Raw genomic sequence first — 27,239 nt, 5'->3', positions numbered from 1 at the left:
CCTAACTAAGGTTAGGTTAGCCTAGTTAGGTTAGTCAATTAACTAGGTAGGTTAGTTTTAACCTAGTAAGATTAGTTAAGTAACTAGGTAGGTTAGTTTTAACCTAGTAAGGTTAGTTAAGTAACTAGGTAGGTTAGTTTTAACCTAGTAAGGTTAGTTAAGTAACTAGGTAGGTTAGTTTTAACCTGAGGGAGGAGGTGGAAGAGGAAGAGGAGGAGGAAGGGGAGGTGTGTCGGCGGTAGCGACGGTGTCCAGGCGGCTGTGGCGGAGTCGGCGGCGGCAACCGCGAACTCGGCGGCAGTCCGGGGGGCAACGAGGGCGGCGGGTGGTCGTGGCAGGGGCCAAGGGCGACGGGCAAGAGGGAGAGGAAGGAGGCTAGGAGAGGAGCGGCAGAAGGGCGAGGGGAAGGAGAACGGCGGCGGCGGGGTAGGCTGGGGGAGAAGAAGGGAGGCGGAGAGGCTGCACGGGAGGAGGGTAGGAGATGAGGGAGGAGGAGGAGACGCTGGGGGGGGGCGGCGGAGAAGGGCAGCGATGGGGGAGCGGGCAGAAGGGCAGCGCTGGGGGCGAGGGAGGAGGAGGAGACGCTGGGGGGGCCGGGCAGAAGGGCAGCGCTGGGGGCGAGGGAGGAGGAGGAGACGCTGGGGGGGCGGTGGAGAAGGGCAGCGCTGGGGGAGCGGGCAGAAGGGCAGCGCTGGGGGCGAGGGAGGAGGAGGAGACGCTGGGGGGGCGGGCAGAAGGGCGTGGTAGGAGTGGCACTGGGAGGGGAGAGAAGGTGCTGGCGGGGGGGAAGATAGAACGCAGGAGGAGAGAGAGAAAGAAAGAAAGAAAGAGAGAGAGAGAGAGAGATTCATGGGCGGTTGGGGGCAGGGGTGGGTAGTTAGGGGAAAGGGGTGGGGGGGCCCGTGGGGGGGCCCGTGGGGGGGGCCATGGGGTGGGCAGGTGGGGGGAAGGGTAGGGAAGGGTAGGGACAAGGGTAGGGACAAGGGTAGGGTAGGGGGGTGGGCAAGGTGGGAACAAGGGTAGGTACCCCCGTCCCGCGCACATGCGCGGGGCGGGGTAAAAAAATTTGCCGTGACGGGATTGAAAGGACGCTGGGATGGCAGTACGGGTTAGGCGGACACGACCGGGGCGCGTGGAGACTCGTAAAATCGAAAAAGGGCGCGTTCACGCGTAAAACGGGCGCGCGAATACACGTAAAAATAAAGAAAAATTAATAACTCCCAATCCGGACGTCAAAACGAAATAGCGTAAAAACAAAAAGTGGGCAGGACGACAGGGGGAAAACAAGGAAAATACGGGACGGGGGTTCCGGGAGGGGTAAAGGGCGGTCACGTGCAAAAAACACAAAAAACGAACCAAAAACGTAATTTAAAAATTAATATCGAAAGATCCGTGCATCGGAATGAGGTGCAGAAAAAAGGAAAACTGTGCAGAAAGATGTGCCCGACAATCCTATCATGTCAAAACATAATCCCGATTGAGAGAAGACGCGTTCACATGGGAAAAACCCAAAAAATAAACCCAAAAATGGGATCGGAAATTAATATCGAACAAACCATTCACCGGAATGACATGCAGTAAGAAGAAAAAATGTCCGCAAGGAGGAGTGGCACAGGGTGATCACGTTAAAATGCAGTTCCGGCGGAAATAGGAGGGGTTCACATGTGAAAAGCTCCAAAAATACGCCCGAAAACTCATTTAAAAATTAATAAGTAAAAATCCAGAAGTCGAAAAAGGGTGGAGGAAAAAGGAAAAAGGTAGGGGAAGGCACAGGGGACACGGTTGTCAAATCAAATTGGAATTCCGATGCAAATAGGGCAGGTTCTCATGGAAAAATATCAAAAATACACACGAAAAAGTCGTGAAAACCCGGAAAATTAATAACGGACAAACCATGTATCGGAATGATGCGGAATAAAAAGGAAAAATGTTAGGGAAAAAGCGCTAGTCAGGGCTAGGACATCAGAGCATGATTCAAAAGCAAGAAAAGCGCGTTCACATGGAAAATTGTCTAAATTTCGTAAAATGCTTCAAAAATTAATAACTCAAAAACCGTGCACCGGAACAGGGGTAGGTAAAAAGGAAAAATGGACCGTTCATTGGAAGGAACAGGGCTATAAGGTTGGATGGGGACTTTGGTGAATGTAGGGTGCATTCACATGGAAAAACCTCAAAATCAGGGAATGAAGGAAAACTGCAAGGGAACAGCCCCAAGGGTGGGTGGAACATAACCAAATGGGTGGAAAGGGATCCCATTAGGGTAAAAGCAAGGCAAGGAATTCATGCATGAGCAAGATAAGGCATATGCAGAGGGGTATGCAACATAGACGCGCAGGGACGCGTCCCCACACTTAAGACCTTAACGGATAGGGTTAACCGAGCAACAGGGACCTAGGACCACGCCATAGACCATCCACTAACGTCCCCACACTTAAAACATGACCATCACTAAGAAACAGAAGTTTGTAGGGTTAGAAAAAAACTTGGCCCGTTTCGTCAAGAATCAAGGTTGAGTGTCGATGGCACGTCCAGTGTTGTTGTCGGCGCTGGAGGGACCAAGGCATCTTTACAGCACAAGTTCGTCATGGCAGGGACCACGCCGCAGCACCCAGGGAGGTAGCTGATGGAAGGAATCACAGGAAATTCATCGATGATGAGGGATATTGCACTCAACTCACAGTCACTCAATTGAAATGAAAGAACAGTCACTCGCCCCATGACTAATATCACTCAAGGAATAAGGATTGAAACCCATATCTCATACCCGGTTGAGGAATCAACAAGGGGGGAATGGTGCAGAAGGAGTATGCTAGGGTGCACAGTTGATGGTGCATTAGTGCGTCCAACCCGTCTGGCATAAGTGCAAGGAGGAAGGCAAGGGAGCCTTACAGTGCAGTGTACAAAACAGGGTGATGTGTCTTGTGTTGACGGTAAAGACCCATCCCGTGGGTGCACAGGGAAACGAGAACATACCTGACTCCAAGTATCGTAACGTCCCTCAATCTCACCTCTCGGTAAATGATTGAAGAAACTCCAGTCACACTCAACCCACCCTCTGTCTCACGCTCTGTGGATAGATACAGGAGGGCAGCCTTTTCCTGAAACCCGTTGATGTAATCCTCACGGTCACTTGTGCAAAGATTGTATGCCTTGTGCGCATTTGATGGTGCAACAGTGCATCCCGCCTTGTGCCGGCATACGGTGCAAGAAGGAAGGCAAGGGAGCCTTATGGTGCAGTGCACAGAAAAAAATTGTGCTTTGTGCATTGAGAGGCCCATCCCGTGTGTGTAACACTTCATTCACACGTCTCACCTCGCATTTGATTTGAAGAGAAAAGACTGGTCTCTCGCCCCACCCTCTGTCTCACTCGTTGTTGATAGATACATAGGGCAACCATACTCACTTCCCCATCCGGTTAGGATGAAAGCTCAAATCACTCGATTGTTTGTCGATGAAGATCGCGTCATCAGTTGTTGAAGAGGCGTACCCAGGGAGGTAGCCATCAAATCGAACATTGTGTTGGATAGGAACATGTTGTCTGCTAGAGGACATGTAGTCACTTTACAGAGAGACCCAGGACACAGCGTACCAAGGGGGGCAGCTTCGGAATTGGATCTTAGGGATATCAATTAATGAATCCACTTTCTGGACTACTGGGTGTTACCACCTTTTCCACAGCCAGCTTCTCGCCCAAGGGTGTTTACCACCTTTTCTTGGAACGAGGCCTACTATGACAGGGAATTGCTTCCTTTTCTCTCATAACAGATTTGTTTGTTTGTTGTTTTTTTTTTCTTTCTTCTTTGGTTTTTTTCTTTTTCTTTTTCTTATTTTCCCCTATTCCCGAGGGTGTTTCCACCTTTTCTCGAAGGATAGGTCGGCATGACAGGGATCTAAGTCCTTTTCTCCCATGACCGATATGTTTTGTTTTGTTTTGTTGTTCTCTTTTTTTTTTTTTCTCTTCCAGTTCAGCAAGGGAATGGTAGAAAAACCATTTCTCAAGGCCAACCTCGCCACTGTCGCTGGTGGAAAATAGAGGATAAGAAATCAAGACTGGAAGGGGGTTTGGAGGGGACAGAGGGTTGCACCCTCTTCATCAGAAGTGATTGAAGAACGGCTATCAAAAGTAGCATCATAAGAAGTACAGTGCCGTGCCAACGAGGGGAAGGATAAAGTGTCCGTAATTGTCAAGATCCCCAAGGAGGGAAGTACTTTTTCAGGCAATATCCATTGATCAGAAAGGGATCATCAGAGGCATCAACGGTCTGCACTTGAATAGAACCATTAGGGTTGACTGCAAGTACCTTATAGGGGCCCATCCACCGCTGCTGGAGCTTGCCAGGAAACTTGCCAAAGCGTGAATCATAAGCTAGGACCAAATCACCTTCTTTGAACTCTTTGTGCTTGATGAAACTGTCATGGTAAGCCTTGCGTCGAGCTTGCGTGGCTTCCATGCATTGTAGAGCCATCCTACGAATTTCGTCCAAACATTCCAAGTGCAGGAGACGGCGTTGCAGTGAATCATCATCCCCCAAACGCTCTTTGATAGCTTCTCTCAAAGAGGGTAGTTCCAGTTCAACAGGAAAAACAACTTCTGTACCATACACCAGCTGGAATGGTGTCTGTCCCGTTGCTGCTTTATGGGAGGTTCTGTACACCCAGAGGGCCTCTGTAAGTCGATCGTCCCAATCACGACGATGTGCAGCAATTGTTCTTGTCAGAATCGAGCAGAGGATGCGATTGGTGACTTCGACTTGGCCGTTGGCTCTAGGGTAATAAGGAGTGGACTTGCGATGGCGGATCTTATACAACTCTGTCAACTCTTCCATGACTTTGTTAAGGAAATGAGTGCCTCTATCACTTACCAGCTCTAAGGGACTACCAAACCGGGTGATGATATTCTCGTACATGAACAGGGCCACGCTGTTACCATCGTCCCGCTTTAGGGCTTTAGCTTCACACCACTTTGTAACATAATCCGTACATACGAGGATGTATCGGTTCTGTTTCCTTCTGTTAGGAGGATCGATTGGACCTACGAAGTCAATACCCCACTTCTCAAACGGCTTCAACGGAAGGATAGGTTGCAGTGGCATGGCACTTGTCTTCGTGGGTTTCCCCATTCTTTGACAAGCATCACATCTTTTACAGTAATCATAGGAATCTTTGTGAACGGTAGGCCACCAATATCCCGCTAGCAGAGCCTTCCTAGCTGTAGCTTCTCCTGCGAAGTGACCTCCACATGGGTCGTCGTGGCAAGCCTTCAGAACAAACCCAATCTCATCTCCTGCAACACATCTTCTGAGTACTTCATCTTTGCCTTTCTTGTACAGTGCACCGCCTAGCAGGGTGTATGGGGCTGATTCTAGCATGAGCTTCTTCCTTTCCCAACTAGAAATACCAGGAGGGTACTGTTGGGTTGCCAACAGATTGGCAATGTCCACATACCAGGGAGTGACAGTTTCTACCAAGAATAGGGAAGCATCAGGGAGGTCTGGATCATCTTGCTCCTCGTCTGCAGTTTGTGGGATACGCGACAGATGATCAGCCAGAATATGGGAACGACCAGGCTTAGTAATCACCTCAAAGTCGAACTCCTGGAATAAAAGGAGCCATCTCATCAATCGTCCCTTCACATCTGCTTTGTTCATCAAGAAGGACAGGGCCTCATGATCCACATAAATTTTAAAGTGGGTAGATAGGAGGTAATGGCGAAACTTCTCTAGGGCAAACACCATTGCCAAGCACTCCAGCTCGGTCACTGTATAGTTCCATTCCCTATCAGTGACTTTTCGGCTTGCATAATAGATCGGTTGATCCAACTTTGAGGAGCCCTTTTGGCAGAGGACAGCACCTAAGCCTTCAATTGATGCATCAGTGTGTACATGGAACTCTTTCGTCCAATCAGGAGGTTGCAAAATGGGTGCCTCTATCAAGCACTGCTTCAGAGTGTGGAAGGCTTTGTCACATTCTTCCGTCCAAGTAAACTCTGCATCTTTTCTCAGAAGCTTGTGCAAGGAAGTTGCCTTTGTCGCAAAATGGGCTATAAACCTTCTATAGTAACCCACATGGCCTAGGAATCCCCTCAATTGTTTGAGGTTGGTGGGTGCTGTCAGAGCTGCAATCTTTTCGATCTTTGCAGGGTCTGTTGATATCCCTTGTGCTGAGACAATGTGGCCCAACAGAACTCCAGAAGAGACCCCAAAGATGCATTTGTCGGGGTTGAGGGAAATCCCATACTCCCGGCATCGGTCAAAGCATTGCTCCAAATGTCCCCAGTGTTCACGAATCAAGCTATAGACACAGAAGTCATCCAAATATACCTCAATAAAGTCATGCAGATGATTCTGAAATGCAGCCATCATGACTCGTTGGAAAGTAGCAGGGGCATTGCAGAGCCCAAATGGCATCACTCGGTAAGCGTAGGTCCCCCATTCTGTGGTGAAGGTTGTTTTGGATTGGTCTTCTTCTGCGATTTGGACTTGGTTGTATCCACTGAATCCATCCAAAAGAGAATAAAATTCATGTCCTGCCACTGTGTCCAACAGTTGGTCTGTGAAAGGGATAGGAAAATGATCCTTCTTCGTCTTGAAATTAAGCTTTCGGAAATCCACACATATTCGCAATTTGCCATTCTTCTTGGGTACAACCACGATGGGTGAAACCCATTCACTATTTGCCACTGGATAAATGAACTCGGCTTCTAGAAGCTTCAACAGCTCCGCTTTCACCAATGTGGAATAATTCGGGTTCATTCGCCTCTGTCGTTGTCGTACTGGCTTGGCATCAGGCTCCAAGTCAATATGATGTTGACATATTGTGGGATCAATCCCCTTTAAGTCTTTGTAAGACCATGCAAACATGTCCAAATTTTCTTTCAACAAGTTGTACAAAGTTGACAACTCCTCTTCTGGGAGACTGCTACCCACCTTCAAGTGGCGTTTAGTGCCTTCTGAATCCACAAAGGTTAACTGCCTTTCACCTTCTACTTCACGAATGAAGGTCCCGCGGACTGCTTCTGGGACAGATCCGACTCCTTCAAGGGAGTGGTGTCCTCTTCTGATGTCCCACTAGAACCAACTTCTTCTTTTGGTGGAGACTTAGGTTGCTCCTTAAGACGTTGGAATGGGATAAGAGCCGTTTCGGGTTTGGTTTCAAAAGTAATTACCTCTTGGCTTGAGGACTCATCTTCTGAAGACACATCCAGGAACGTCACATAATAGGGACCCTCTGATGCCTGTTGGGTTGGTGGGACTGGTGCTTGTTGGCACGGTGCATCATCATCATCTTTCTTTGGCAAGGATGGGTTAGGACGGCAGGAGCCATACGTAAAAGACGGCTTATTCTTCTTAATCCATTTCTTATAAAGGTTTTGCATATGAGAAGATCCATTTACCAGACCAAATGGTACCATCGCCATTCTGTCCCATAGCATGAGCTCATTGACTTCTGATACTTCTGGAACTTCTTCTTCAAATGTATCCTCTTCAGGTAGGATAGATTCTTCTGGCTCACTTTCATAATCTTCTTCGTCCATATCATATCCATCCTCCTCTGTCTCTGTCTCTGCTTCTGCTTCTGCTTCTGCTTCTGCTTCTGCTTCTGTCTCTGTAGGAGCTTTGTAACAGAAGAACAGATTCTCTGGTTCCTCTCCTGCCTCTGTCTATGCTTCTGCTTCTGGTCCTGCTGTGACCATGTAACAGGGAGAGCAGTACATCCATGCTTCTATCTCACTGTCAGAAGTGATTTCAGAAGTCATTCCCGGTTCAGGCAGGAAGTATTCGCCCATTGATAATGGCTTTGCCTCTTTTGGAAGTTGGCCTACAGTATCCACTGTTAAGGAATGTGCCACTGCTTTCTTGGGAAGGATCTGTTTGACAGCATCTTCGTCTGCTGATGTTCCATCTATAGCCTCATTAGGGGAGTCAGAAGATAATTCCAAGGAGGTGGATCCATGTCCTTTTTGAGAACCATACAGTTTCAGCACCACTTTATTGGGTCCTCTACCCAAGGTCAAAGTTCCTTTGAACCAATCCGTCCTTGCTCGGGCTTCAAAAAGCCATGGTCTGCCCAGTAACAGAGGATAGGATATACCATAAGAGTTTGGCTTCACCACCAAATAGGTCAGCCAATAATCTTTTCCAGCCACAGTAGTCTTCACATATGGAAGAATGCCCAAAGGCTTGATTCTACTCTGATCCGCCAGTCTGATGAGCCATTGGGTTGGTTGCACACCTTGTAGGCCTAGATCCTTCATCGTCACATCCGTCATAATGTTTACTGATGAACCACCATCAATCAGTGCGTTTGCAATGAAGCAGCCTTCTATCCACGCGCCAGTCTCTGGAGTACCCGGATCTAGAAAAGCATTAGCCACATCCACTTCTTTTACAGGCTCTGGAGCCTTGTTGGACTTTGTCACTGTTGAGGGAGCAATCCTTAAACCACGTCTTTTTGTCAGTATACTTTTGAATCTTTTCCGGCAACTGGGAGACAACATCAATAATTGTCGAAATGTGAGGTTTGGTCTAAAGGTATCTAGATCTCTGACCAGATCGTATTCCTTAATAGGATCTACTGGCTTCTCTAATCGGTTAGGGAAGGGAGCAACACCCATTTTCATTTTTCCTCTTTCTTCCATCAGAGGAATTACAGGAACTTCTTCTGCCACTTGTGGCACTTCCTCCTCTTCTGTATCCTGGACCTCTGGTCCTGTCTCTGTAACTGTCTGTGTAACTCTCTGTGGCACTGTAGGGCTCTGTACGACACTGTTAGGCTCTGTTCTGTTCTGTTCTTCTGGTGGAAGATTGAACTTCACTGTTCTGGCCAGGGGGTTATTTTCTTTCTGGATAGGTGGTTCCTTCTGCTTTGCACGCGTGATGGCAGCAACTTCCAATTCTACCAAATTGGAGGTAGGCTCTTGGGCCTTGGACGGACTATCAGTAGCACTGTTTTTCACTGGGGCTGGGCTTGGACAGTCTTTTGCAGTGTGGCCTTCTCCTTTGCATCGACTGCATAAGGGCTTGTAATCCACTGACCTTCGAGGATTTGGACAATTTGGTGAGATGTGTCCCTTTTCTCCGCATCTGTAACACTCCACTTCTGATCTCTGACCACCGCCAGACTGTCTTCCTCTGTAACTTTGGGAAGGAAATCTTCTGGGTCCGAAATTAGGACCAAACTCTCTAGGCTTGGGTCCAATATCTTGTGTTGTCATTTTGGATTCTAGCAGGTTGAATCTTGCTTCTTCTTCCTTCCTTCTCCTATCATGCATCTCCTTCAGAGAGCAAATGTCCTCTGTATGATTCTTCCGCAAACAGTAGGAACAAAAGGCTCCAGGGATAGTTGGTTTTCGTGTACATTCAGTGACTAAATGGCCTGCTTGATGACACTTACCACACCAAGTATTTGACCGCATCACATCTCGTCCTGCTCCTGCAACATTGGATATGCTAGCGGTATTCACTTTTAGCGTCTGTAGTTGCTCTGTAATCACATCCATCAACTCCTTCTTAATGTTTGCAACTGAGTTGGATAAATAATCCTTCAAGCTTTCTCCTCCGGACGTACTGGCAGGAGGGTTTTGAGGAGTCTTTGTAATTACTGCATAAACCGGTTGGGCTGGTACAGAGGGGTCTCTGTTCTGGTTCTGATTCAGAGCTCCTGTTTGAACTGTTGGCTGTTGACTCCAGTTGGTAGGGTTCCACTGTTGCTGCTGATTTGGCATTGAGGAAATTGATTGAGACCATGGTTGTTGTGGTGGAATCACCATTTGAGGCATGGATTGTGGCCACTGTGGATTTGGTGCACTGTACTGTGATACCGGGGGCATCTGTTGGTAGGGGTAGGGAACAGTCCCTGGGACTGCATTTGGTGGATACATCATTCCTGGCATCAGAGGAGGTAGGACTCCTCTTCCTGTATTCATCACCAATCTAGCTTCCACTTCATCGTACAGTCTTGCACCTTCTGTTGCAGCTTGCAGGGTGGTTGGTCTTTGTAGCTCCACAAACTTACGGACTTCTGGTTGTAATCCTCTGAGAAACACTCCCTTCTGAATGCCATCATCTAGATTATGGTTAGTCCATCTCTTCAGGATGGATTCCATTCGTGAGACATAGGCTTCCACTCTTTCTCCAGAGGACTGACTTAGGTTCATAAATTCCTCTCTCATCCGCTCTTCAAAACCTTCACGCCTGAATTTAGTGAGGAAGGCCAACTTCAGGTCGTCCCATGTGCCAAAAGTTCCTGCTGCTTGTCTCTCATACCACTGAAACGCCGCGCCCTTGAAAGTGGCGGGGAATATTGCTAACCAATGCTCAGGGGTTCTGGCATTGTTATCCACACACGCTACCATAAACTCTGCTACATGAAGATCGGGGTCTTCATTGTACTCTCCCTTAAAAACTGGCAATGGGACTACATTCGCTGGTCTGTCATCAATATTTCCAGGACGGATCTGGCTTGGAAGTGGACCTCCAGCAGGAGGAGGAAGGGCTTGATGTGCCATTGGGACTTTTGTAAAGAGTTCCGCAAGGGCGTCAAAGGCAGCTTCTGCTGCGAGCTCGCTCTCGGCTCTGATTCTTGCTTTCTCTCTTCTCACGTACCTCTGGACTCGTTCCAACGCTTGCCTTTTTATTGCGTCATTCATTAGGGGGTTGACTCCACTATGTTGTTAGTGCTCCACAGAGGGTTAACAGAAGGCTTCAGTCTCTGGAGGACTCTCTTGCCAACATTTCTTCTACTTCTTTCTTTTCAACGTCCCTGAATTTTGCTTTCATTCCACTACACAGAGGAAGGTATTCGGTTCTGAAGGTGTCAAAATGCATACGTCTGAGCATTGTGGTGGTGCCATCATTATAGTAATGCCAGCTTCTGATGGTTTCAATAGTGTATGTTGTGAAAAACACTCTGTCTACCAACTTCCAGTGGGTTGCTAATTGAACAAACAGAAGATTATCAGTACACCAAGCATCCCATGTATCTTGCTGTTGAGCATCCACGAACAAATTCCAACTCTTTTCCTTCTTGTCTTTGTGAACCTCTACAGACCAAGACTCCTGAAGCTTCTTCACAATCTCCCACTTGATGTTGTCTGGAAACTTTTCAATGAATGCCAAATCTTCCATGGATGGTCATTCTCTCTATTTCTGCTCTTCAGTTTGTTCCCAAACAGTTTGCCACCAAGATGCAAGTTTCTGCTGCTTCAATAGGAAGAGGAAACTGTCCACCACATAGAGCATGCATCATGATGGTGATGTGTTTCCGCCATTGTGGGATGAACTTCTTGTGGAAAGTGGCTTTGATTATGAGGAATTCCAACTCTTCAATGGAAGAAGGAACTTTACAAACATCCATTGAATTCTTCTCTTCTTGGCAATGCCATTTCCTTCATTTTCAGCCTCTTCTGGTGCTTGTTGATGGCAAGTTTCCCCGGCTGCGCACCAAAAACATGGAGCCCCAAGAGGAACACCAAGGAAAAGGGAATTCTCTTGCAAGAAAATCTATCTTGTAACATCAACAAGCTTGTTTATCATGTCATATAATCACAATGAAGAAAAGAACACCAGGCACAATAAATCTTCATGCAGCATCATGTAAATCTCCCACGGATTTTAATAGAATCAACCATATTCTTCAACATCTTCACAAAATCCATCAATGGAAAAAAGAAAGCAAAGAAATACACCATCTTTGAATGGAAATACATCACATAGTATTCATCTTCAATATCTTCATAGTCCTCTCTCTCAATCTCTCATATACAATCACTCTGTTTGAGTAGAATTGGCTATCTCTGACTCTCTCTATCTCACTCCATCAATAATACATCATATCCTCACTACAATCTCTCTAAAATCACTCTCAATAATCACTCTTAGGTCGTGGATACCCCTCCCAAGAGGTATGTCTGATATGAAGAGTCACCAGAGCCACTACAGTGTCTCTTCATAGCTCACTACTGTCACTTCACTCTATCTTCTCTTGAGTCTTCAACAGCTACTTCTTCCACTTCCTTCAGCTCTTTTGCACTTGTATTCACCTCTTTCCAAGGCTAGAAAACTTTCCCAAGCTACACTCTCATCCACCAGAACACATACAGAAGCATACAGAACAGTCTACAGAACAGTACCAGAACAACTACAGTACAGAACAGAAGCAGAAGGTCATCAAAACCACATAACTCATTCTCAAATCATTCCAAACTCTCACAAAACATTCAATAAGCTTTCACAATATCTCATTCTTCATCAATCAATACTTCATCCCTCCTTACAGAAGATAATCAGAACAAAACAGACCAAAACAGAACAAAACAGAAGGTATACAGAACCAATCAGAACCTATCAGAACATCACAGAACCATCAACAAACATCATGAACTTCCAAAACTCAATCATTACCATCCAAAACATTCTCAAACCACTTCCAAATCAATCAATCATCCCATAAAATCAACCATTCAGCTCTCAAAAACAACAAAGATCAGCCAAAAAAAACAAGTCATTTCAACACTCAACAAGAAGATCAGAAGGAAAGCCTATGGTTATTTTCTCAAGGACGGATTTCTTTGGAAGCATCCGAAGAAAAGAGGCAGATTACTTTTGCAGGTTGTCTGCGATAGAGAGACACAGTTACAGGTGATGAGGGAGTTTCATGAGAGTCGTTGGGCTGGTCATGGAGGAGTGTGGGCTACTTATGAGAAAATTAAGGAGAAATATTGGTGGAAAGGCATGTATAGAGATGTTTCTCACTTTGTTGAGACTTGCAGAGACTGCCAGATGTATTTGGTAGTGCGTCATCGAGATGAGCTTCATTCGACCTATCCACTATGCATTCATTATAAGTGGGTAGTTGATTTGGTTACTATGCCTATGGGTCTATGGCAGATGAGGTATATTGTTTTGGCTAGAGAGGATCTTACCAATCATGTTGAGGGCAGATCTTTGAGAACGAAGACCACTAGTGCAGTGTGTAAGTTCTTATTGGAGGAAATTTTCTGCAGGTATGGTTGTGTGGGTAAGATCACTGCGGATCGCGGTGAATTGGATGCAGATGAAGCTAGGGAGTTTTTCTCTTAGCTAGGAATCAAGTTGGCTCTAACTACAGCATATAATCTAGAGGGAAATGGGAAGAGTGAAAGAGGGCATCCACCGATAGTGAAAGCATTAGCCAAATCATGCAGAGGACGGATTGGAGAATGGCCGAGACTTCTACCATTTGCTTTGTGGGCTGATTGTACGATTCACAGTGTTACCACAGGATATATGCCCACAGAGTTGATGTGTGGTAAGAAACCTGTTATGCCGACTGAGACTTGTGCTTTGACTTGGTTAGTTTTACCTTGGCAGGAGGATTTGACAAGAGAGGAGCTCTTAGCTCTTCGGATTCGACAGTTGGAGAGGAGACCAGAGGATATTCAAATAGCTATTGACAGGTTGAAGGTTGCTAGACTAAGGAATAAGGACAGGTTTGACAGCAGGCATCGCTTGCGGCCTAGAGCAATAGAAGAGGGAGATTGGGTATTGGTCTTTGATAGCAGCCTTGAAAATCAGCATACTGCACTTCGGAAGATGGTGAAAAGATGGTTTGAGCCGTACATAGTCAGACATGTTTTTGATAATGCAACACATGAGTTGACAGAATTGGATGGGATAGTGCTTAGAGTGCCTATTGTTGGAAAAAGAATCAAGATTTTCAACAAAAGAGATGATAAAGATTATGCATTGGAAGAATTTTCAAGAGAAGAGCAACGAGAAGAAACTCCAATGGAAGAGACAGATGATATGACAGATAATCTTGTTGATATATCGGAAATGCATAATGAAGAGATTGATCTGTTTGTGGATCTTGATGATAATGATCATGGGTAGTTGGCCCATCCAGAGGATGCGCAGGATTAGAGGGGGTGGATGTCGTATTGCTGTGCATTCGAGGTGTGAAAACCACCCAAAAGTTGTGTGTGTGATTTGATACTTTGTACATACTTAGTTGTTGTGTTTACATTTATTTTCTGCGTATGAGTATAGTGGGGAGGAGTTTGGAGGCATAGTGGTGAGCATGAAGGGATGCTTTCAGTCTATGTTAAGCAGTGGTTCACTGTATCCGGGCATACGAAAAGTCCGCCATCATCACGGAATCAAACGGGGAGCCATCTCCACCATAGCAGGCTGCATGACAAATACCTTAGATACATTCATATCAACAAATCAAGTTGAGCAATGATTCATGGTTGGTGGCCATAGTGGTGACAAGAAATGAATGTGAATGCTTTGCCAACAAATGATATATATTGAGTGATATGATGGAGGTCATTTACAAACATAGAATGGAGAGGATCTTGCAAGATTATCTGGTAACCAAATATAGGAGAGATGATAGTCTGCACTGCAAAATCATTGAGGGGTTGTACGTTGGATCGATTGGAGCAGCTTACAATAAAGAGGAATTGCTAAGATTAGAAATGACACATCCTTACAGTTGCAAACACGATCGAGCCACGTTATCCTTCAGATTTCAAGTACAAGCAAATCAGTGTGCTTGATAGTGCGGATGTTAACATGGAGGAGCACTTTGATGAGTGCTTTGCTTTCATAGATGAAGTCAGGCAAAGTGGTGGGGCAGTCTTGGTACAAAGTTCTCAGTTTTTTTTAATGTGTGAGCTGCCAGTGGTTATATCAACTGGGGTGCTGGGGAAGAAAGCAAAAGAGAACTATTTTTGAAAGAGTATTTTTTGGGGGGAAAGAAAAAGAACACTATTTTTGAAAGGGGGATGATCAATAACAGAGGACGTTGAAAAAAATGACGGGAGGAAGGAAGATGAAGGGGGAACCAAAGCTGCCGAATCCAAGATTGAGGAGACAGTCGAAGCATCAAAAATCGAAGCTCTAGATGTAGACACGAAGGAATCAGCACCTGATGTACCTGCCATTGAGTCACCTCTGCAAGAGGCCTCCCAAGAGGTTGCCATAGAGGAAAAAGGCAAAAATAACCACCTGTCGTGATTACCAACGAGCCTGCGGCAGAAGAGGCTTCACGAATGGTTGACTTAGAGGAACAAAAGGTCAATCCTCTACCATTAAAAAAAAAATTCATTAGAAGAATTTGCGCAGAAGTAAAAAACTGTGAGACGCAGGGGAAGGAAACGACGAAGAGGGGAAGGCGCTGAGGAAAATTGGAAGACCTTTGAAGCAATCAGAGAGGAACGGCAGCAACAGAAAGAAAGGAGTTTGAGAGCGATCCAGGGGATAACCAGAAAAACTCCGCCTGGGGCGAAAGAGAAAAACAACACTGGAGCCCAAATTCAGACCATTTGCGTAAGAGAAGAGGGATTTCGGAGAATCAGGTGAAAACAAATCCATTGATTTTGTCTGTGTATCGGCCATGTCATCAAACGTTTGAAGCATCGAGAACAAATAGATGCTCAAGGTCTCGGAAGAAGACTGGGCTTCAAATAGAGAAACGGATCAGTCCAGAGAGAGAGGGAGAAGTGACTGCCTTTCAGTCTTTTGCTTCTTGCTAGCTCCATAAACAGGCATGGGAAACGCTTCCTCTATGTTCACACAATATGACATTGAAGACGTCCAAAAACACTGTGGTCGCTTGTATCAGTCTCTCCACGGGAAATTCTCCCTCTATGAGAGGTTTTGCCAGGTTGATCGCAATGGAAAAGGCTTCATCTCTTGTTGAAGAGTTTTACTCTACCTGCAAGGGTTTCTGCTTCTTGAAAGATTCTATCCTGGATAGGCCCAAAGTGGAATCTTTTCCTGACTGAAAATATGTCTCTCATGGATGGGCAGTGATTCCACCCCAGCCTCTTGTATCTTCCCTTGCTGTACTCATGATAGAAGATTGAATTTGCACAGGCCCTGGACCATTCAGTTTACTTGTTGCTGGACAGTTACATTACCTCAGAAATTAGGTTGCAACTACTGGTGATATGTTTGTGAAGGTGATGCAATAGTTCTTGCACATGATTACGACTGTTGTTTATATGTAGATATTACTAACATGGAAGAGAAAGATGTGCCAAACATTGCCACAAGTCAGTTTATCAACTTATAAAGAATGCAAATGAATACATGGTTCTAAATCATCCCGTGACCAACCCTCTTGTTCTTGGAAGGGAGGCACCTCTGAAAGACATGCCTGCAACATTGACTATTGCTTGAAATAGTGTTCACCTCATCATTTGGAATCAAATTCTTTATGGGTTTATGGTTAAGTCTGGGGATCCATAGATCCATCCTTTGGTTGATGCTGCTGAAAGTACAATGCTGAAATTTCTGTCTGTAGTTGATAACTAGATTTGTACTAAAAGTTCCTATGTTGAAGGATGAATTCTATGCTCAGCTGAAACCTCGCTTTTGGTCATAACATTACTGCATAGATGAGGTCTTGTTGGGAGATTGGCGGTTCTATTACTACACACAAATCCTCACATCTTGCTTATTCATTTGATTGAACTTCTATCTTGAAATTTATCAAGGACTTCTGCAGTTGCGACATTGCTTTCGAAACCCTTCGACACCGTTTGAAAATCTGACTCAAAAATCTCTTTTTTTCTCATATCTCAAGCATTCAGAACCCGATTTAGGCAAGTTAAGAGTCTAACTTGGGGTTTTTGCATACTTAGGATGCAATGGCAATGTTAGATCTACCAAATTTTGATCACATAATGTTTTGCCATAGATTTGGGTTGATTTACAGCCCTTGGGATGTTTGCCCAATGTTTTGAGTGCTTTGGGACTTGGTTTGAGCTTCCATAGCTCGATTTATGTAGGGATTTACTGTTGTATATTGTTTGAGCAGAAAGGTTTTATGAGGGGCGGCTTATCCATAATGCTCTTTATTGACATTTGGGTGTCCTGCTAGATGTATTGATGCTTGGTCATCATGGTTTATGTCCGGATATGCTATTTGAGAGCTATTGAGCCTTGATTTGGATGCGGACACTTTGTTGTTGGTTGGGATTTATGATACCTTGGTTGACAAGCTATTTTACCTCTAGTTTGGTTATGCCTATGGTCTACGATGCTCGTGACTACTCAGGATGATATGTTGATGTATTTGGATGATGCCACTTTGATGTTTATTCTCTCGGTGAGCAAAGAGTAGAGCTCAATTCTTGGTTCACTATCATTTTCTTTGCAAGTGGCATTTCACTTGAGAAGGTTTATGCCCCGTACCCATTATGGAACTCATGTCTCATGTGGATGCTTTTGGGTTCTCAGTTGCAGTATGGTAGATGTTTGGGATTGAATCGACTTGCATTTGAGAATTTTGTGCCGCAATTTGCATTTGGTTGGCTTATCACTTATGCAGCTTGGATGCTATTTGGCCCTTAATGCCCCGATTATGGATCTTGGATTTACTTGGATGCAAATACATGTTTGAGCAATGCTTGCTCCATTGTCTTGGTCATTGGTTATTGAGCTTTCATTGCTCATTGATGCTTGGTTCTTTGTGGGTTACTCCTTGATTAGTGAACTTCTTGACAGTGCTTCAGTTTAGCAGTTATGGCTTTGTTGCTTCTATGTTGCCTAGCTTTTATGCTAGTTGGGTTGGTTTTGAGTGCTATTATTTAGCAAGCTCTTCATTTGGAGCTTTTTAAGTGCTTCTTGAAGCTTTTTGGTCATCACTTGGATTTTTTTGGTTATTTTATGGAGCTTTTTGTTTGATTATGTTATCGCTTTGAATTTAATTATTTTACAATTACAAACTAATTAGATCAATTATATTAGGATGTTGAATTGCAAACTAATCACAAACTATTGAATGCTTTGCTCTCTAACAAAAAATAGGTATGCAACTACTTCTAAAGCATGAATTTTTAGCATAATTTTATAAGTTTATGAAGTAATCCCAATTTAAGTGAGATCCAAAATCCATAAAGTCATACATAATTCCCGAGCATCATCAAGCCCCATGGCATGCACTACCAATACAAGGCATTATATTAAAAATAATGCAACTACAAATCATGTGAAATCATCATCGTCACTAGGATGAACAAACGACGGTCCGCATGCCACATCAACCAAGCATTGGTTGTAGAGGCTAAAATCACCCTCAAGGCACATGCAAAAATGATGCATCTCTATGCATGCTCTACCAAGGCCGCCACAACCTGAAAAAATATCTAGCACATAGTCGAGATCCTCTGTGAATGTAGCAAGGAGCCACCTACAAAAGAAACCATTTAGTAACATCCATAACAAAAGCAGGGCATATCTCAATGCAAAGTATAAACCAGTCTAAGAGTGCATGACGCATCGATAAAAAACTAGTGATCTTTCTGCACCCTCTCGAACCTCTACACCATCCACATAAATGTGCTCAAATGATGTGCCCTGGAGGTCTGTCTCGAAGAGGAAGCTACGAGAGGCAGGAAACCTGTATGGGCTAACCCTCTCACCAGCCTCTCTATTATATGAAGGGACATGCATCCCTCGATAAAACAAGCCAATAGTAAGGTCCATGACCTAGCAATGCAAAATCATCTTGTTAACTACTTAAACTTTTATTTTAAAAAGTTACAAGTTTGTCTTCAACACACTTACCTCCTCTTGAGTATCAGGGTGTCTATATCCACCCTCACACACAAGAATCCATGTACGATGGAGCTTCAATCAAATGGCATGAGATCCTCTAAGCACTTTTCCAAAGTGTTGTACGAGTCACCAAGAACCCCTCATCTGCCAAGAATCTATGGGCTAGGTCCATGACACCTTTGACAAGTGCACTAGAAAATGTATTCCATTCGAGAATCCCTTTCAAATGTAAAGATGTATAAGACCATGCAATATCACATGAGTTTATAAACTAAACTAATGCAAGCACATATACCTTCTGCCTCAAGGCCAACAAGCAAAGATGTAGGAAAATTTGCAAACAACAACTTAGCAACCTCATATGATGGGACACCATTACACTGGTAAGAGTTGATGGTATTTCCCTCCATGAAGCGCTTAATGCTAAAATTGAAAACACAATAACAAAGCATAAGTAACCATGACAATAGATGTGTATATAGAGAATGGTGATAAAATATACCCATCCAATGCAAAATCGTCGATCGATGTCACGTCTACCAACAGAGCATCTACGGTAGTTTGGTATTGAAATCCTATCATCAAAATCAAGTTTACTTACAAATGTTGACGTTGGCTAAATGTTAAGACTCAGAATGTAAAACTAGAAATCTACATACCTGTCTTGCATATAGCGAGACATCTACAAAACTCTTGTATAGGCTCTGATGATGACTGAGTCATGAATGACATAGCCCGAGAAGGTGTAGTATGTTGCAAAGATCCCTCAAAGTGACCCTTACTTTTTTCCTTTTCTTTCCAAATGCTATGCATGTCAAAACCATCTTTTTTGCCTAAAGTTGTAAAGAAAAATAGGAAGGAAAGTAAATAATTTAGTGTTTAATGTTTAGATTTTATGTTATCTTCAAAAAAAATAAAAATATACTTTTAACATGACTCCAATAATCCAAAAAATGATACTTGATTCACCTTCTAATTCTTCATCCAATGAAACAACTTTCTCTTTGTGTTTAGACCTTCGCTTTGTTGTACCAACCTCATTTGATTCACTTATATTACCTACACAATATGAAGACAACAAAATAATACTTTAATAAATTGACTCGTCAAATGAAAATCCTAAACTCTATCATTCATGCAAATTGTCTTACCCTTGCTATGCTTCAACGCATCATCTATCGTGGGGATATTCTTTCATTTTCCCATGGACTTTTTCTTCATTGTAGTATCAACAGTTGCATCACTAATGGCACCTAAGTAGTGTGAAGTCAACACAATATAATATCATATTCATGCAAATTAGAAACAAGGCTACTTGGATAAAACTAAAAATTTGCATTCCATCCAATATACCCTTTGCCATGCTACCTCCACAAGTTGCCTTTATCCCCACAACATGAGGGACCATGTCTATTGTATTGGACATTTCTAATTTGCAAAAATAACAAAGTTAAGGATTCCCAAACATCCCAAATCAAAGAGTTAGAAACTAAAGTAGCTACCTTGGAAGTTGATAATGTGTCTTTAACTAAAGAAAATAATGCAGCTCTTGAGAACATGATAGAGTTAGCGCGTAAGTTGGTACTTGTAAGAGTCCATTGCAACATTTCCAAGTAGAAGAAGCTTATTGAAGATCTTAAAAAGTAAATTGCTACTCTCTCTATTTCTCCTCTAGCTCCTGTAGTTTCTTCAGTCTTATCTTCTAAAGAGAAGCGTGACTAGTTGTGACATAAGGCTAAGCTGTGTGGTGGGTTTTCTACTAAGGTTGACCGCCTTCAACAATGAATGAACTGTGTGCAGGATGATTTTACTCACATGGAGCATTGGTGACCCCTCCCCTCTCCTTATGTATTAGGTATAATCAGCAAAGGTTTGCCTTGTACATTTCCTTAAGCAATGTGAATTTGGAACCTCCAGAAGATGGGTCGTCAAATATATGGTCTACAGATTTGCTGAGAGTTGTTTTTGATAGATTTGTGGATGAGCTAGTTTCACATGAAACCTAGTTATTGTCTCTTCAGTATCTCATAGGACATTTGCAAACTCCTAATGAGGAGGATCTAAATTTTTATGTGGGGAATGTGATTTTGCATGCAGTCATGTATGTTCATTCAATGGAGCTCTTATTAGTAGAAAGCTTGAAGATTTATCATCAGTAGATGTCCTAGTGTAAAGAGCATGCTTGGCATTCGCCTTTCGAGGATGATGCTTTAGAACCTCATCGCTTACAGAGTGTCTTTCATAAAGTTGATATATCCAGCCATTGCAGACTCAATTGTTGAGCTATATTGCTGATCATCCATTGTTTATTGATTGCTTTTTCCAGGCCCTTAATTTTTGTTGTTTCATTAACCCATTGGATCCTATTGATCTTCTTTCCTGTTCACTCACATCCTATGGCTTTCCATTGTATGTTTTCCTTCTTTCTTCTAGCTCTGATACTATTCCTCTTTTATCCTTTACTCCTTATGGATCCCCTCATAATCCTGTTTTTACGATTTGTCCTTTTATTGTTGATCCTACATCGTCTCCTATACCTTATGAACCTTCTCCCATAATTCCTCCTATTCCTTCAGTTTTCTCAGTGGTATCCCTTCGAACATTTTTGATAAATTCTCAGTATTTTCCATCTTCCTTATCCCTTCACTTACCTTCATTTTATGATTTGTCTCATCCACCTTTACAATGTTCCCCTCTTATTCCATTACCACCTCCATCTGATTATATTAACCTTCCTCCTCAATCAATGTTAGATACAACTTGATATGACAGTGATATTCTTTTTCAAAAGCAATAGATGTTGCATGACTATTTGGGTAGGACGATTGGTGTTTAATTGAACTCTTATTCCAAGGTCTTGGGAGACGTCTGCTATCACGGGGACTCACTAGTAGTAATAAGGAGATGTCACCTGCATGCAAGAAATATATGAAAATACCCCTTATCTACCCCCTATTTATGGGACCTTACCTTATAAAATATAACTTTCTTCCCTTAAATAACCTCCCTCCCTTACACTCACGTGGTACCATATGGTAAACCCTAGTGGACCCCTTGGGTTTGCTATATGTTCAACTTCTTATCCTCATTTTGCTCATCTGCATGTTTATTCTAAGGATAAGTCTATATGCCTTACTTACTTTTGTTGGTATCTTTCTTTCATCCATCAATATTCTCATTTGAATAGTCAAAAGAGTATCTTGTAGTTGATGATAAATCCAAATATGGACATGACTATTGCTCACATGGATGTCCTCTATTACTATACATAGGCTTTCCCTACCAAGTTTACAGTTGCTCCAAAACATACCTTAGTATTGTAAAAATTACACGGTGCAGCAAACAAAATCTGAGTAAGAGATAGAGAGTACACAACAAATAAGAGGAAAAAATTCAAAAATTTTCTTTAGCTCCAAACAACTAATACAAAGATGGCTTTATCCACTCGTGCACTTCCACTGTGAAGCTTAGATGCAGATCTAGATAGAAGATACGTTAAGAGCTTATGGCTAGCTAGAACAACTCTGATTCAATGAAAGATAGATAATGGATGGCTATGAAGGGGTTAAGCTTTTATAGCCTGCAAAGGCGGTTAGGTCGGCATTTTAAAGTATCAATTCTTGATTGAAAATAAGACAATCCATGGACGTTGACTAGATTGGTTGATCTAGAAAATGCTAGGTCCTTGCCTCTCGTATTATTGGTATCCATGGACGTTGACTAGACTGGTTGATCTAGAAATTACTAGGTCCTTGCCTCTCGTATTATTGGTATCCATGGATGTTGACTAGACTAGTTGATCTAGAAATTGCTAGGTCTTTGCCTCTAGTATTATAGGTATCATGACATGTTAAAGAAGGCACATTTTAACAAGAACTTTAATATTCTTGAGGTTTTCTTAAGTTCAATGGAGCATGCGAAAGAAATTCTAGATGACCATATTCAATTTTTAGATGAGGAAAAGAAGATTGCAATAGTAAAGAGCCAAAGCCAAAATAATTATTGGTATACTATTCAAAATGCAGATTGTGAATGCACTTGTTGCTCATGTGATTGGGCTATGAAATGAAATATATGCAAGCATAAATTGTAGGCTATGATTGCAAATGGTCTACACACATCCATGGCAGTTGATGATTACAAAGATGTGTCATGCAAGCATTCCTTAAATCTATGCAAAGTTGCTTCGTAACATGCATTATATCCTTGAGCCTAAAATGATTTTGTAGGCCATGCAATGAGACAAAGCATCAACACAAGCAACTACTTCAACAACAACCATACCCAATGTGACAGTGAAAATAGGTTGGATTATTTTTTAATATTTTTCTAAAGTACTTTTACATGTGCCTCAAATATGAACTATGGCATGTATACAAAACACTTGAGAGTACAATCCATGCCTATTTTGCAAGGGCTCTCACAAAAGACTATCCAAGATGTTGATGATGTTGATAGGCCAAAAAATCAATTGGAGCATGATCTCAATAAGGTCAAGGATATTTGTGGTTAGTATAGGTAACTTTCAAATAATTCTTTTGAACATTTTTAAACTCTTGAATATGAAATGTTTTCCCTTGAGTAGGTGTAGATATAGATCTTTCTTGAATGCACAATGATTGTATTCACAAAAGCGGACTTAGGCATGGATTTCAAGATCTTACTTAGGTGTGGATATAGATCTTTCTTGTATTCACAAAAGCAGACTTAGGCACATGCAAGGGTATTGAAATCTTTTCCTAGACTTAGGTGTGGATATATAGATTTTTAAACTCTTGAATATGAAATGTTTTCCCTTGAGTAGGTGTAGATATATATCCACACCTAAGTAACGGTATAGATCATTGCATGCTTTGTCTCATTGCATGTGCCTAAGTCCGGTTTTGTGAATACAAGAAAGATCTATATCCACACCCAAGTAAGGGTATTGAAATCTTTTCCTAAACTTGAAATCCATGTCAATATATGTCTTAGGTACTAAATTTTGGGTTTATGTAATGTCTTTTGGATTTATGTTGAATTTATCAAACATTTTTCTTGGCATTTGTGCTAGCTTCTCTTAGACTACTCAATTTATGTTCTAAGCTACCTTGCTACAATATGTAGATTTGATCAAAAGGTAAGTTGATCACCTATATAGCTTTCCTGTATGAAGATTTTGATATCAAAGAGGGTTGTTGAGCATGTAGGATGAAGTAAAGAGGTGGATTGCAAAATTTGTGAGTACAAAAGTAGCTATGTTGGAGAATAGTTAGCAAAGGAGGAAAAACCATAATGAAATAAAACTAGCAGCATGACAAGGAGATTGTGGCCATTGTATTGCACATTGAATACCCTCCCCATCACCCTGCAAAAACTAGTAGAAGTCACATTGCTCAATAATAGGCCACATGCATTCTTCCTCAAGTTGGTTGCTTTTGCTAAACGCTTGCAAAACCCCCAATCACCTTGGGTGCTTTCTTCCTCAAGCTGGAAGCTCGTAGAATCCTTAATGGCCCTACAAAATCTAGTAAAAGTTAGATTGCTCGCTTAATAAGTCCCTCCTTACTATCTCGAATCGAAAGCTTGCAAAACCCTAGTCACCCTATAGCTTCCAGAGTAGCACCACTCCTTTCAGTCCATGATCATCTATTGGTTTGCAGGTAAGGCTCTGTCAAACTGACTTGGGCAGATAGACCCTTCAAAACAAGGCTTTGTTAATCTGCTGGTCTATAGGTAATGCTCCATCAATCTACCCTTCACATCATTGCTACCGCCCAGGCAGCACACCACATATGGGCAATGCAAAGCTTCAAAGAAAGCATGTTCCTTGCCTAACGTCGATTCTTGGCATGCTCTTTTTACACCAAATTGCAAAACACCATTGGACCTAATGGGTGAAAGAGAGAGAGAGAAAGGTGTGCGTTTTTCATTTTATCTTGATTACCTTTTTGCCACGTCCATGCCTCTAGCTTATGTGGAGAAAATGACAAGTTGAGGGGCTTGGAATCTATCCAGACTCGAGAATACGTGCGGTGGATGGAGAGTGTGGCTAGTGTAATAATGAGATAGGCTACTGGCACAATAGCAAGTAAAATAAGCAAAATGACACTAGCAGCCCAGCAACACCAATGGGCGCAATAGTGGGGCACATAGTGGCGGAAATGCCATAAGCAATGGCAGGTGTCAAAGGCGGCCATAGTACTAGCAATCATACTAGGAGCGGCCATAGTTGGGGCATGCATAACAGCCAAAGTAGGTGCAATATTGGTTCCTTCATTTTCAAGTATTGCAACACATCTAATAGAAGCAAGTATTGTACACCATCTACTTCAATGGGTGTCATGGAGCCAAGGTTGGGTTTGTCAACTTGTGGCTGTTCTAAAGAGGATGGTACCATGAGAGCCAACCCTTGCTCTACCACCACCTGATGTTCCTCTTCAACATTTATGAGCTCTTCAATCGGTTCTTCTCTTGTGTATGTGATGGCAACAACCTGTGGAGATATACCTTCATGGCTCTCCTCCTCTAGGAGTGTATCCAATACAACAAGATAAATTACTAATACGCAATCACGCTCCACGAGATCCAAAGGTGTTGTATCCGGTGCCCTACCCATGGGAACAATGCATACTCTATCCGAAGGATCCACATGGGCGAGACAACTATTCACCACTTTTTAGTGATTCTTCCCTACCTAAAATACCATGAGGTGTTCCAGAGGCACCCAAGTCATGTTAGATCCCGCGATGGAGTATGTGTAGGTAGCAACCATACTCACAAAGTCTTCCAAAGCTTGAATGGGGGTCTAGCAATGAGAGTAGGCTTTCAAGGTTGAAGTTCTTAGAGAAAACCTAAAATATCTCATCACCTTGGCTGGCAAAGATAGTCTCGTGGATCCACTCATCAAAGTGTACGCGAGCATCCATCGTAGTAGGTAGCAGGGATGGGGTGGATATAAAGAGAGAAAGTGTGAAATGAAACAATGAAACAAGAACTAAACTAGTTCTATCTTAAAAACCTTAAGTTTTAAACCATTAAGGGATGTTTGCATACAATATTAGTTATGGGTTTACTTATTTCTTTGTAAAGTTTACATGCATATGTAAATGTGTTGATGTGGAAAGTGTATAGCAAGTGTATGATTTTACACAAATATCATAATTTTTAAATATTGCAAGTTTGCAACCAACAATATTCTACTGGCCAAAAAAACTGGAAATTTACAAGTGTTGGATATTACAACTTGTGGTGTTGGGATTTTTAGGGAGACTCTACAATTTCTAAAATATATGGAGCTACACACTTTCCACTGGCAATAATATCCTCAGCGCAGTCTACCATCTAGTTTAAAATAGAAGCTAACAGGTGGATTCTACATTAACATTGTAGTTTCTTGGTGCATTATACTCAAGGGCCAATCATCCTCCATTTGCAACACTTGGGGCTCGCGGCCCTCACAAATAACAGTAACATCCAGAGTTGCATTTTCACACGTTTCTTGATCAAGGCACAACCATTTACCCTTGAGCATCCTCCATCTAGGATACTTGAACACTAGGCATAAAGTCTCTCGTGGGACAAAGTACATATAATTGGAAAGGAAAGTTAGCTAATCCATCCCAAAGTAAGATAATAGTCAACTAAGAGATAAAAATTTTACTTGAAAGCCATGTTCCTTTTTGTCACTTGACACTCCACTATGTTAGAATTACGAGTCATTTTTTATGTCCAAGTTTTGCCTAGAATCCTTGTTACTTAATCCTCCGATGCACTTTTTATGATATACATGCTTTTAGAACGTTTCAAACCCTTACATTCCTTGAACATATGTGCAAAAATTACAATTGGTATGAACCAGCTTAGATATATTTTCCTCGAGCCGATGCTTGGCTTCATAGAGTTCAATATGTGTACTTAAATTTTTGTGCTACACATGTGCAAAATGTCACTACTACACAATGGCCATTCTATGCTAATGAGATTCTATATGTACATAGACTCAAGGGTTCCATATTCTCGACCCCCCTTGGGCAATATGTACTAGGAGTCATAGAAAAAAATAAGGTCCTCTGCGAGCTACTTAGTTGTACACCCCTCAAAGAGAAATATACCAAATTTGAGGTGGTAACACTTAAAAGAACCTGTGAAACTCTCAACATTTTTCCATTCACAGTTATCTAAAGGGTATACTTCTATAAATACGAGACAAGTAGTTACATAGATAACATGAAATTTCTCATTCTCAATGAATTGCAAATACTTATTGTTTGGAATGTTTCATTGAAAGGGGATAGTGGAAGCAATATATATTTGTTTTTACATGAATACATGTTGTACAAATGCATCTGTTACAAGGTGAGAATCAATGTTCCTTTGTCTTAGAGCTAAAATTTTACCCTTCCAATGCTTTGATACATCTACAATTGTAGATGCTTTTGCCATAAAAGCTCCCTTCATACTTGGACGCATATGTACCCAAGACAAGTAATGATACGTATTAGTGATCCAATTCCCTTCTTCATCTTTTCTGTTCGTACTTCTATCGAGAGAATGCTTGTTCTTCTCTCAACCATTATAACCTATGCAACATTAGATGTAAAGAAGTATGTATTAACCCCTAAATAATAAGCATTTTAAGTCTATCTAGTAATGACCAATATGCCATACAAATGAATATGGCATTAATAGACGATTACACTTTTGTAA

General features: G+C 42.5%; 1 protein-coding gene across 1 annotated transcript in view; it reads left to right on the top strand.

Annotated features, from left to right (window-relative positions):
• Positions 1 to 481: 481 nt before the first annotated feature.
• LOC148029908 (uncharacterized protein At1g01500-like) overlaps positions 482 to 27,239 on the top strand; it is a 44,440-nt gene continuing 17,682 nt past the window's right edge. Inside the window, exon 1 of the mRNA XM_087687333.1 lies at positions 482 to 772. Coding sequence (XP_087543459.1) covers positions 482 to 772 — 291 coding nt within the window. The remainder of the gene's footprint in view (positions 773 to 27,239) is intronic.

The sequence above is a fragment of the Lygodium microphyllum genome, chromosome 10, assembly GCF_053477565.2.
Source record: "Lygodium microphyllum isolate KBCC chromosome 10, Lygodium_microphyllum_v1.1.10, whole genome shotgun sequence".
In the NCBI taxonomy this organism is placed as follows: Eukaryota; Viridiplantae; Streptophyta; class Polypodiopsida; order Schizaeales; family Lygodiaceae; genus Lygodium; species Lygodium microphyllum.
This window is presented reverse-complemented; position numbering and strand designations above follow the sequence as displayed.